The sequence below is a fragment of the Hydra viridissima genome, unplaced genomic scaffold (genome assembly GCF_058129835.1).
Source record: "Hydra viridissima isolate aposymbiotic clone 2 unplaced genomic scaffold, HvirCarnegie_v1 scaffold_3, whole genome shotgun sequence".
In the NCBI taxonomy this organism is placed as follows: domain Eukaryota; kingdom Metazoa; phylum Cnidaria; class Hydrozoa; order Anthoathecata; family Hydridae; genus Hydra; species Hydra viridissima.
This window is the reverse complement of record NW_028324302.1, coordinates 18305333-18318154: the sequence shown is the minus strand read 5'-3', so window position 1 is coordinate 18318154 and position 12822 is coordinate 18305333. Positions and strand designations below refer to the sequence as shown.

The 12822-nt window shown below is 26.6% G+C and overlaps 2 protein-coding genes across 9 annotated transcripts; both read right to left on the bottom strand.

Annotated features, from left to right (window-relative positions):
* Window positions 1–4313: 4313 nt before the first annotated feature.
* LOC145180598 (5'-AMP-activated protein kinase subunit beta-1-like) lies at window positions 4314–7130 on the bottom strand. Its single transcript, XM_080055510.2, has 7 exons — window positions 6954–7130; window positions 6462–6642; window positions 6219–6312; window positions 5367–5505; window positions 4944–5089; window positions 4731–4799; window positions 4314–4564 (listed from the first exon to the last, which is right to left on the bottom strand). Exons 1-7 carry the CDS (start codon window positions 7063–7065, stop codon window positions 4478–4480), a joined length of 828 nt encoding a protein of 275 aa, XP_079911636.2. The 5' UTR covers window positions 7066–7130; the 3' UTR covers window positions 4314–4477.
* Window positions 7131–7959: 829 nt separating this feature from the next.
* On the bottom strand, window positions 7960–12822 carry LOC149891276 (uncharacterized). Of its 8 annotated transcripts, none has more exons than XM_090082910.1 (9): window positions 12242–12822; window positions 10938–11027; window positions 9698–9790; window positions 9451–9543; window positions 9208–9300; window positions 8973–9065; window positions 8663–8822; window positions 8470–8566; window positions 7960–8203 (listed from the first exon to the last, which is right to left on the bottom strand). In XM_090082910.1, exons 1-9 carry the CDS (start codon window positions 12588–12590, stop codon window positions 8150–8152), a joined length of 1122 nt encoding a protein of 373 aa, XP_089939036.1. In that variant the 5' UTR covers window positions 12591–12822; the 3' UTR covers window positions 7960–8149. The 8 variants fall into 8 exon arrangements, with proteins under 8 accessions (XP_089939036.1, XP_089939038.1, XP_089939037.1 ...); XM_090082912.1 differs by having other exon boundaries at window positions 8973–9062; XM_090082911.1 differs by having other exon boundaries at window positions 9208–9297.

The window sequence follows — 12822 nt, the reverse complement described above, 5'->3', positions numbered from 1 at the left end:
TCTGAGGTATTCAGTTGTCTTATAGCTTACCTAACAAGAAAGTTTTGTTTTGAACTAATTTGTAAATAAAATACGCCCATCTTTCAGTATAGGCGTAAACTCACTTTTTCTGTAATATTCAAGATTTGACAATGATTGTAATACAATCCGCAATGACGAACAAAGTTTTGAGGTTAATGACAAAAACGCAATCAAAACATTTAGGTTAAGATATTATTTATCGTATTGCGAACTCATCGTTTATTGCAGTACACAGTGGGAAAATTCCATTGAAATAGGTGATCAAATATATTATGGTTAAATTTATTTTAATATTAAGTTAAATATGTAAGGGTAAAATGAGTAAAATAGGATATTAAGATTTTTTCATATTTGTGTTTAGCCTCGCTCATTAGCGTAGTTAAGGGGTAAGGTGCAGCTACCCCCCTTCTCCCCCTCCTCCCCTCTAAAATAAAAAACGAATTAGTTGCATATTTGTTGATTAAATTTTCAATTTCTTTAAAAAATTTATATCGTAGATTAACGACTGTAAAGTTGTACACAGTTCAGAACTTCATTTATCATCAGCCGTTTCAGTGTTCTTGTCTACATCTATATCTAATTCTAGATCTTCGTCAACATCACCATCGCTTAAATGTAATTTTTCTAAGTCATTAATTTTATATGATTCCATACCAAATGAATTTTCATGTAGTCGAAGAGGTGAAGTTGCTGTAACTAAAAGATCAGAATCTTGCGTGTTATTTCGATTGGAATAACTTAAACTTTGATAGTATTTTGAGTGCAAATGAAACTCCGTTCAACTACTTATTAGTATTCATTCATCAGAGCCTTTTTTTTTAAAAAAAACTATGATGAATTATGTAAGACTATGATAAATATTGTAAAATTTCCATTTCCTGTAATTTTACAAGCCGCTTGGTTGTATGGTCCATAAGATCATGCAGCTTCACTTTAGCTTTTGTTTCAGTAACTGTTTAAGTTCATAGACACTTTTTTAAAGTTTATTATCCCAGAAGTATGCAAAAGATGTTATTTTCTCTTCCAATGTCGGTGATTTTTGTCAACTTCTTGTAATGACAAAGTAATTTAACTAAATCAAAATCCCATTTATTAAATGCTATTCTTTGTGCGACAAACAATATTTTTTTGAGTGATCCTATTTTTGGATCAAATGGCATATTTGCTACCAGCCGTCTTTTGCTGTGAAAACTAAATAACTCAGTTCTTAAAATTCTTTTGTTGGTCTACCACTTTTTGCACTTTTATTTGTTGAACCCTCTTGATTTGGCTGTGATTCGGTTAAATAATTTATTTCAAATAATGAATTAAGCCAAACTTGATTTCTATCATCAAATGCCTTTTTTGTTCGATGAGATAGGTGCTGCATAGTTTGCAAAATTTACTTTCGATGTCTTTCCTAATAAATGAAAAAATGAAAGAAATTGTCTTCTCTTACTGGGATTATTGTCGTAATGTAATTAAATGCACCATCTACATTAACGAATTACCTTTTTGAAACCTGAAACATTGCATAATTTGTCATTAATTGGTTTCCTGCATTTTCTTAGTTCAATCCAATTTTACTTGCAAAGTAAAAAAAAATAAAATTTTAAACAACTAAGAAATTGTTGTGGTTTATCGGTGGTTTGTACTATATTTCATTAAACTATAGCATGAAAAAACAACAGTTACTATAAACTTGCATCATAAGAAATTTTCTCATAAATGAAATAAAGATCTAACTTCAAGAAGCCACTACTATCAAGTCTGTGACATTTAAAATCTGATAAACCAGAAAAAGCTTAGAGGGTTAGCAACAAAACCCACTATCAGACATTATATTTGTAGTTGGTCATCTTTCTAGATTTTTGAACATGTGATTTCCCACAGTGGTATGGAGGCTATTTCCGTATACTTTTTATGATCTAGAGTTTTAGTCATTAATGCTTGCAATTGTCACTTATGTTCTAATTCATGTATCTAAACCTCAGTTTAATCACCAAGCTAAACAAGCCGAGTACAAATATGCCGCGTAACTGATGTTGAACAGCTTCGAAAAAATATTTTTTTGTTTTACATTGAACAGAAAGCTCTCTTTTTTGGTGCCAACCGATAAGAAAAACAAACGAACCAATGATATTTTGAGCTACTTACAACATGAAAATTTTATGTTTAAAAAGATTCGGGCAAATATATCCAAAACATTATTAATAATAATACATTATTACATACATTGTAATACTATAACAAATTTTATCGGAAAATTAGGTTAGTGAGATGTTCTGCTTTAATGTTGAAACCAACTTGAAATTTGGAACTTTTTAAAAAATATCGATTTTTCGTACTGGTCATAGAAGTAATCCAAATAGTACACATACAAAAATACAATAAGCAATTCAATAATATAAAATAACTGGGCAACTTATTTATTTGTTTTTGGCAAAGGGACATTTTTTTGAGCCCGGAGAGTTGTGATGGCAGCCCTTTTTTTTTTTTTTTTTTTTGCCTCCGCATGTCAAAGACCTGCAATTTTTGATCAATGTGCAGTGGCCAAATTTCAAAAAACTTTTCCAAAAGATTTACTTTGTAATAAAATATAAAAAAATCATTATTTTTAATTTTTAATTTTATTACAAAGTAAACAAAGGCCTAGTTTATTTTATCTTTCATGAGAAAAGTTCATAAATTTTATAAATATCTATATCTACACAGTCAAATATCTATTATTAAAAAACGTGTTTTGTGATTAACAACATAATTATGTGCTTAAAAAAAATATTGTTAATTACATAGTTATTTTTCGAATATTGTTCATAAACGTTTATTCTATTATTTCATGAAAAAAAAGCGCCATTCTTTTCATGAACCAATAGAATTTTTAAAATCAATAAAAGTTTTTTTCCAGGCTCCAATAGACGCAAGAAAAAAATTGAAGAAAATCTTCACAAAGTTAAAGTTAAAATGGAAAGACAGTAACCGGACAAAAAATGTCATTTCTGAAAACACCTGACACTAGGTTGAAAGTTTTAGTAAATATTGCGGTAAGATATTTACAAGCTTCTCTCTATTAAAGTTTTCAATTTTTTGTATTAGAAATTTTCAGATTGCTTTAAGCACAAAATTAAAAGAAAAAAAGTTCTAGTGCAACGAGTCGACCGTTTTTAAATTTTCATCAAGCAACTGAACGACAGAGACGCCGGAAGACTGAGGAAATGCGTTCCATATCAGTTTACTCGAGTTAACCCTTGCAACTCAGAGTTTAGTCATTTTGGATCTGTAACCCAAATGTGAAATTCGGATTCCGTGATTTCGAAAAAAATATTACACAAACCTTTATATAAATTAACTGATTTCTCGACTTTTTGCCAGGTTTTTCAAGACTCCTCCCATTGTGGCAATTTAATCTTAATCTTAAAACCAATAGAAAAAAAATTTTCATCCAGAATTCGGTAGGAAAAAATGTTTTTTTAAAAAAAAAATTAGAATAACACTTAAAAGCATTTTTAGGCTCACATTTTGTGAAAAAAAAAAAGCATATGATAAGCATGTTGTTGAGCTTTACTCTATAATTTTAAGCATATATTTGAGCACAATTCTTTTATTACTGGGTGTTTCAAAGGTGTTTAATGCAAGAAAACCTTTTAATGAAGTGATTGCATTGCGAAACGAAAATAAACTTATCATAAGCATATCGTGAGCCTCTTTACTCTTTGAAATAAGCATATCATAAGCATATAATGAACCTTAAACACTGTTTGCGTAAGCATACCCGAGCTAATTCAAAAAATTTCAAATTCTTATCAAAAAAAAAAAAAAAAAAAAAAAAAAAAAAATGCAGCTGTCACACTTTTCCTATAGTGAGGTAAAAAAATGTTGGTATAAAGAATAAATTAAAAAAATATATCACGCAAATATATTTTCTTAATCTAAAAAATTAGCACTACAATTATTTTTACAAAGGAACCATTACCTTTTTTTTTCAACGCACTTTCTCTTCGCATCTAAAATAATGCACAAGAAAAGTTTTTTTTTTCCTATTGCAAACAGCGTAATGTTTGATCGGTTGGAGTTTAAAATAATTTAAACACACTAACCAGAATAAAATGCTAGAATGAATAACCAACTATTCAACTGAAGCTTTTAAATGAGAAACCTGTTTCACCTTACCCCATGTTACCCTAATCATTGAAAAAGGTATGGTGACAAAGACGATGATGATGTGTTAAAGTTATGTGAATTTCTTAGAGTAACGCGCGCTTCGGATTGTATATAAACCTTAAACTTAAGAAAACTGATTTAAAAGTTAAAAATAAACAATGTGACGGTAGCACAATTTCGTAACAAAAATTACAAAGAGCATTTACAGAGTGAGACAATTTTAAAAAATGAATTTAATTGGATGATGCAATCAAAATGAATTTAATTGGATGATGCAATCAAAATGAATTTAATTGGATGATGCAATCAAAGATGTTTAGTGTGCAGTTATGGGTTTGTACATCACCGTTGTGATATATTTTTTCTTGTAGCGGTGAGTTGCGCTCAACGTCATCACGTTATCCTAAAAGATAGCCAAAACAAAATTAAAAAAACCGAATAGTGAAAAAATAATCATGAATTACGAATAGTTTACAGTTGAAGTATTAGTTAGAAAAGATTACAAATCTTTAAAGATTGAAAAAAAAAACAAAAAAAAACAACAAACAAACAAAAGAATAGAAACTCACCTTAATTGAGAGAGCGTAAAGATGATTTAATGCGACGTGATTAGGAATAGGTAAAACAATTGGATCATCCTTTCCAGAAAAAAGTTTAAAAAAAAAACAAGTACAAAATAAAATCTAATATCAAATAAACTATATCATTATCTCATTTCCTTCATTTAGCTATATACAAAAAAAAAAAAAAAAAAAAAAAAAAAAAAAAAAAAAAAAAATTACCTCATCGACAGTATCATTATTAAGAATAACATCAAGCAAATGAGGAGGAAGTAATGGTGGAATTGAATTGGAATTTTTTGCCCAAGGTGCTTGATGAGGATTTATCTCAGGAATAAACTGACTATAACTACCAGGAGGAGACATTCCTATCAAGAGAAATTAAAAGAGCATTTATACCATACCAGATATTACATTTAAAAGACAGCATGTAATACTTTCTTTCTAAGACCTGTCACACAATGTCCGTTCTTTTTTTTGTCTATTAAAAGTTTTCATAAGCTAACAAAAAGACTAGAAGTGGATATTTGATATCAGCTTGTTGAATGTACTAATAAAATTTTTTAGTACATACAAAACAGTGAAGTTTAATTTTAAAATGCAGTTCTAAAACACCAGAGTAAAGTTTTGAAATAAAAAACTTACTACTAAGAGAAATAGAGCTTGCACCCCGTGGTATATTACTTCCGCACTCATCAATTAATAATGCTTGTGTTGGATCAAAGTCTGATTCATTGATACGAATCACATTGTTATGTCCTCCAAATTGATCATCAACAGTTTTCTAAGTAAATAAGTAAATAAGTTATGTTGTGATTGATTTATATCAATTTTTGTTTATGACCATTACATAAACTTTTCTTTTTTTTTCTTCTTCTTCTAACATTGTTTAGGTAACTCTTTAAAAGCCTTTCTACTGAACTTTAAAATCTGGTGTGCCATAAATAATTTCTGTTCCTTTATTTGCAGATGTATAGCGAACATGCCTCTGCTTTTACTTCTTACTATATCAATATTTAGCTCTGTTATCCAATCACTAGAACTGTGCTCTAAGAGATTATATAAAAAATGTGTGCCTTTAACTCTTAACAGTACCACATCAGTTATTCAAGATCAGATAGATAATAAATTAGAAAGATTGATCAATCATGTGCACTTGTTTAAAAAGCACCAATTATTTGGTAATATGTATTTTGGTAATGATAACGCTAATCAGAAAGTGATTTTAAAATAAACAAATAGTCAAAACCTATTCCTTATTATTTTATTTAACATGAAAACAAACAGTATACTGCATTAGTTGAATACCAGATTTTAAATCTTTTTAGCTTTTAAATAGTATGTAAAGTTAACCAAGATAAAATTTGTAAATTTAGAATCAATTATTCCTGATTAAGAAGCATCCACATGTCATCAAGTACCCAAAACTTAACTTTACTGTAAGGAAGAAAATCTTTATCATAATATTAAACAAAATAATAAATGGATAATAACTACCTGATGTGGATCATGTACCCAGTTGCCATCAACTAAATATTTGAAATAATGTGTACCATTTGGCAAGTCAATAATAGCAGCTAGCTCACCTCCACTATAAAATAGTTACGTTACATTCAATCAACTGGATGCAAAAGCTAGTTGATTTTGAATTCCCTATTTTAGGAACTACAAAATATGCCCTTAAAATAACTTTTCTTCGAGTCAATTTATTTAAAACTTTCAAAGAATTTTAATAGAAACCTGTAAGTTAAAGGAACACGTGTTTTCCAATCATTGAAGGTCCCAGACACATAAACTTCTTTTCCTCCATATTCCCAACGAAATATAGTGGGTACTGTTAAACTTTTTGCAGATACTTCCAAATCAACTGGAACAAAACCATCTCCACCATCATCAGTAACATGACGTAAATTGCATTTATCTTAAGAAATAAATATATAAGGACTCACAAATTTCCACAATCTCACTTGAAGCATTAAAATATAAAAGAGGAAGAGGGGGGGAGGGGGGGGGGGGGGAGGGGGAAGAACTTACTTATTCTGTTAAAATTTTAATTCGAAATACTCAGTGCATTGAGATCTTAAAAAGTTTAAAAAAAGATTAAAGTAGCTAAGGAGAGCTCTTAAAGTTATAAAAACCTTCAACTCTTTAATACACCTTTGACCTTCAACACTTTAATACACATTTAGCCGAGTCATAATAGTAATAAATTCATAAAATAAACATTTTTACCTAATGATCCTGACTTAACCTCCTGTACTTCGTCTATTCTTTTGCTTGGATTGAAATCTAAAGCTGATGACACATCTGTTTCAGCACGAAACTTCCCCGGTGTTTGCCCCATTTTGGATTTCTTTTTTAAATTTTACATCTAATTTAAATTTAAAAACTCTAACAAAATTGTAAATGGCAACAACAAAAACCTTTCTTATCCTTTGCAAAAAGTAAATAAAGTAATACTAGTAAATGTAGTAAATGTAACACCTTTAAATAAAGAGATCTGAATTTTTAAGGTTTTTAATCATTTTAAAAACTCTTTTTAAACATTTCTTTTTTTTTATTTTTTAAAATAATTATATTCAAAGCAGGTTCCATGATACAAACTTAATTTTAAAAGTAAAATTTCTTCTTTTAATAATGTCCACAAATGATCTGCAAAATGCAAAAAAAAACCTAAAGATAAACTTTATTACTAGGTAGGATACATTTTTTCTTGGAGGCACCTTGCAAGTATGGTTGACAGAAAGACTAATATTAAAATAATTTGTCTTGTTAAAATAATCAATTTTACAATTTTATTAAGTATTGCTTTACTAGATAATACTTCTTTTAGTGGAAACCAAAAAAAAAAAAGAATTTAAAAATTACAAAAATTAAAGTACAAAAAAATGCAAATAAAATTTTTTCTCTTTTTAAAATAAAATTATATAACTCACAAACTCAATCTCATTTTTTTCTCCATAATAATTCTTAAACAAATAGAAAAATGTCTCATAAAAAAAAAATATCAATAATTCAAATTGTTGCAGTAAAAAAATTGTAAGCAACAAAAATAAAAAAGATTTTTTTTCTTTTTATAGAATATATATACTTTTTTTTTATATTGTTTTTCTATATACAGAGATAAGAATAAAAAAGATAAATAATAAAAAGACAGAGAAACTAGTAAAACAAAACCAACAAAAACAAAAGAAATATTATCCCACAATCAATCATTTTTTTCATTTATAGAATTTTTTTTTTTTTTTTTTGAAATTTGCATAGAAGTATTAACTTTAAAAAAATCTTTAAAAAAAACCCCATGAAATTAAAAATTACTAAGATAAATATTTTGAAGAATCTTTTTCATCTTTTAATAAATTAATTCAAATTAACAAAATTAAACCTGGAAGATAGTACACGAACAGAGTACTCTTGGAAGGTAACATTTAATTAACAACAATTATATTATTGAAGCCCCCAAACCCATCATCTTCTTTTTCCTGAAATATTTTGTTACAATTATTACAAACTTTTATAACAAAAAAAAAAAAAAGAAAGAAAGAAAGACTGAACCAAAATATTAAACTTTCATCAAAATATAAGTAAAAGCAATAGTACTATAAACCTCAATTTTAGTTAAGATTTTTCAATAAATACATTTTTTGGGAAAATTTTAATAATTTTCATAAAATAATTTACAACCTAAAAATAAGATTAACTAGTTTAGGGGTTGACTTTTAAATTATTTTGTTATAAAATATCTTACTTTATCATTATCACACACCCAAACACCATCCACAATGAACTTGAAATGGTAACTTCCTTTTTTTAAGAACAAAATTTTTGAAAATGAGCCTGCATTGCTAAAAAAAAAAAAAAAAATTTAATGTAAAGAAAATTTTATAAAACAAACTAATAAATTTTTTTTAAAAAGAAATAAAATATAAGGTTCATATTACATGTTTGAAAGTACAACATGCTCCTTCCAATCATTAAAGCTCCCAGTTATTGCAACATCTTTTCCGCCTTTATTCCAAACAATTTCATACTGACTAACATCTAGTTCTTTTGAATCATTAGAATCAATGATTGCTGTTTCCAAATCATCATTGTAATCTTCTGAAAGTAAATAGCATTATTTAAAAATATAAAAATTGAATATTAATATAAATAAATAAATAATAATAATAATAAATTTTGAAGCAAAATGTTTAACTAAACAATAAAGATAATTTAAAAAAACACTCAAGTTATCAAATTATAATCCACCTTTATTCAAAACAATCTCATGTAGACTAACATCTAATTCCTTCGAGTCATTAGAATCAATGATTGTTGTTTCCAAATCATCATTGTAATCTTCTGAAAGTAAACAGCATTATTTAAAAATATACAAACTGAATGTTAATATAAATAAATAATAATAATAATAGTAAATTTTGAAGCAAAATGTTTAATTAAACAATAAAAATAATTAAAAAAAAAAACTCAAATTATAATCCACCTTTATTCAAAACAATCTCATGCTGACTAACATCTAATTCCTTCGAGTCATGAGAATCAATGGTTGCTGTTTCCAAATCATCATTGTAATCTTCTGAAAGTAAATAGCATTATTTAAAAATATACAAATTAATATAAATAAATAAATAAATAATAATAATAATAATAAATTTTGAAGCAAAATGTTTAATTAAACAATAAAGATAATTTAAAAAAACACTCAAGTTATCAAATTATAATCCACCTTTATTCAAAACAATCTCATGCTGACTAACATCTAATTCCTTCGAGTCATGAGAATCAATGGTTGCTGTTTCCAAATCATCATTGTAATCTTCTGAAAGTAAATAGCATTATTTAAAAATATACAAATTAATATAAATAAATAAATAAATAAATAACAATAATAATAATAAATTTTGAAGCAAAATGTTTAATTAAACAATAAAGATAATTTAAAAAAACACTCAAGTTATCAAATTATAATCCACCTTTATTCAAAACAATCTCATGCTGACTAACATCTAATTCCTTCGAGTCATTAGAATCAATGATTGCTGTTTCCAAATCATCATTGTAATCTTCTGAAAGTAAATAGCATTATTTAAAAATATACAAACTTAATGTTAATATAAATAAATAATAACAATAATAGTAAATTTTGAAGCAAAATATTTAATTAAACAATAATAATAATTTAAAAAAATACTAGTGTTGTTATGACTTTAAAATCATTCGACTGTCGACTAAATCAATTAATTTATTTTTCAAAGTCGACCAAAAGCGACAAATACATTTTAAAAATCAATTTAGTAGAAACATTTGAATAAAATTATTCATTCAAATATTTCGACTAAAAATTGTCAAGCAACATTAAAGTGTGTGATTATAGTATTTGAATATTATAATCATATACTTTAATGTTGCTTGACAATTTATTTTTTAGATGCTATGAAACAAATTGAACTTTAAGAGAGTAAACAAAAAAGCTAGGTGGTATGCAATATTGCTGTAATAACACATGCTGTTGTTATATCAAGAGCATTTCCTTTGTTCAATTTTAATTCATCTAATTTCTTAGATGAATTAAAATGGAATAAAAAAACAAAATAAAACAGAAATTACTAACATCATTTTTTACAACAATTAAAGCAAAAAATAAAAAACAGTCGCGTAGATAGGTAGGGGCAGACGGGATGGCTAAACTTTTTTTGGGGTAGCAGATTTATAAAACTTTTTCACATCCTTAACTGAGTACCATAACACATTACTTAACATTTTGTTTTAAAAAGCATCAACTGGTTACTATAATGAGAAAAAGGAAATATTAATGAAATTGTACTACATACAGTAAGCTGAGAGTTAAGTTTATGTGATACAGCAAATTAGGTTCAATGATATTCTTACGCATGGCTCAATCTTTATAAATAACTTATCTTTACAAGATAAACTACTTATAAAGATATCTCTTTACTAATTGATCAGCATCATAACAATATTAGAGATTGATAAAATTAAATCAAGTGAAAAAATTAAATTAAGGATTTTAGGATAATTACCCGACTAAATCGATTTTTAGTTGATTAGTAGGAGACTCATAGTCGATTAAATCGACTATTTGAATTTTCAAAGTCAACTAATTTTGACTTTCAACTTGTTGACTTTTAGTTGATTTAGTCGAAGTCGATAATAACACTAAAAAAATACTCAAATTATCAAATTATAATCCACCTTTATTCAAAACAATCTCATGCTGACTAACATCTAATTCCTTTGAATCATTTGAATCAGTGATTGCTGTTTCCAAATCATCATTGTAATCTTTTGAGAGTAAATAGCATTATTTAAAAATATACAAATGGAATATTAATGCAAATAAAAATAATAATAATAAAAAATTTTGAAGCAAAATGTTTAATTAAACAATAAAAATAATTTTAAAATATAATCAAATTATCAAATATAACAAAATTCACTTAATATATAAACAGAAAGAAAAACAACATAAATTTTAAATTAAACTGTTAATTGTGCTAAAGTTAAGTGAATGTTCCAAAAATGTTCCATTTTTTTAGAGCTATTTAATATCCTTCTAAACATAATCATCTAACTAATACAACTTTATATGTAATGCAGAATTGCTTAAATGATTTTTTTTTGAAAATACAAGTTGATAATAATTGTTCAATCATCACTACTGGCAGTTAGAAATTTTTTAATTATTAACTTTTACTTTTTTTACTCTCTTTACAAAAGATACCAAAAAAAAGGTTCCTTTTAAGAAAATAAATAGCAGCAACAGAAGTAATAATAATATCGTGATAATAGTAAAAATAATATCAATAATAACTTTAACAAAATAGTAATAAAGTTAATTTTTTAAGTCTTAGAGTTCAAAAGTTTTTGACATTTCTTATTTTGCTTAAATGAAAAATAAAACTAAAAAAGTAGAAAGGAATAAAAATCCTTGATAACAGAACTTTCAAACTTTTTAGCTTAAAGAGGAATTTATTCTTTGCATTAACCCTACTTTTCTAAAGTCCTAAATTGGAAGCAAAATAAACAATCTATACTCTTACTGACATTATGCTCTTAAGAATCTTAGTGATACAAGCTTCCAGCACTCTATTTCAGACATGAAATTATTAAATTTATCAACTGTGACACTCAATTAAATGCATAAATTTTATCAAACTTCTTCTTAAATTCTATCAATCTTGTTCCTAAAAATATGACTTGGAACATTAAAATAATTTCAACATCTTTAAGGTTGGCATACATTTTAACTTTTGATTTCAAATCATATAACAGTATGTAGCCATAATTATATGGGTTAAGCAACAACTTTGATACTGATTAGGGAAAAAGGAAACTTGAAAATTTCTGATTAAATTATGTCAATAGTATTTCTTTGCTACTGGTATTTTAGAATTGACAAAAAAACTTTGAAAAAATGAAATTTTAGTACGCCCAAACATTTTTTAAACTAAAATTAATAACGCAAGCTAATAAAAACTTAGAAAAAAAAATTATACCTTTGATTTGTAAGTTAGCAGAATTTATACACTGTGGCTCAGTCTTGACATCATGATCTTTTTTTTCTTTAGATGTATTTAATTCATTAGTATTGCAAGGTGACCTATTACTATTTGATAATGTACAAGTTTTACTCTCCTTTTGTGAAACAGATTGGACTTCATTGGAGGTTAGTTTAACTTGATCTATAATTTCCTGTTCGCTACCATCACTACAACATTCATTTGATATTTTAACCGGTGTAGTTTTTTGGGTCACGACTACTGATTGAGAGGACTGTATATTTTCTTGAGGTTTTACTACCTGTGGGTTTTCTTTATTTCGCTCAGCACTTGAAGTTAGACCCATTCTATTTATCTATTTAAGAAATATATTAAGCTTATCGACCAACGTTTAAAAAAATTGCCTAACTTTTTTATTTTTGGACCGCGAGGAGACTTAAAATCGCTTCCGCTAAACTCAATTAATCCATCTTCTCGTTAAACTCAAATAATGACTAAATATATATCTTAAAACTTTTCTTATTGCGAGCCAGACAATCTTCTGAGTTACATCCGCAGTCTAACCACTTACCGAAAAT

What these genes read in the sequence shown, in the direction of transcription:
- LOC145180598 (XM_080055510.2), bottom strand. Translation starts at nt 7,065, where the DNA reads ATGGGGCAAACACCGGGGAAGTTTCGTGCTGAAACAGATGTGTCATCA. An exon ending in GGTTAAGTCAGGATCATTAG is followed by an intron (nt 6,643 to 6,953) that starts GTAAAAATGTTT and finishes TTATTTCTTAAG; the next exon opens with ATAAATGCAATTTACGTCAT. An exon ending in CGTGTTCCTTTAACTTACAG is followed by an intron (nt 6,313 to 6,461) that starts GTTTCTATTAAA and finishes ACTATTTTATAG; the next exon opens with TGGAGGTGAGCTAGCTGCTA.
- LOC149891276 (XM_090082910.1), bottom strand. Translation starts at nt 12,590, where the DNA reads ATGGGTCTAACTTCAAGTGCTGAGCGAAATAAAGAAAACCCACAGGTA. An exon ending in TGAGATTGTTTTGAATAAAG is followed by an intron (nt 9,544 to 9,697) that starts GTGGATTATAAT and finishes ATTTACTTTCAG; the next exon opens with AAGATTACAATGATGATTTG. An exon ending in TGAGATTGTTTTGAATAAAG is followed by an intron (nt 9,301 to 9,450) that starts GTGGATTATAAT and finishes ATTTACTTTCAG; the next exon opens with AAGATTACAATGATGATTTG.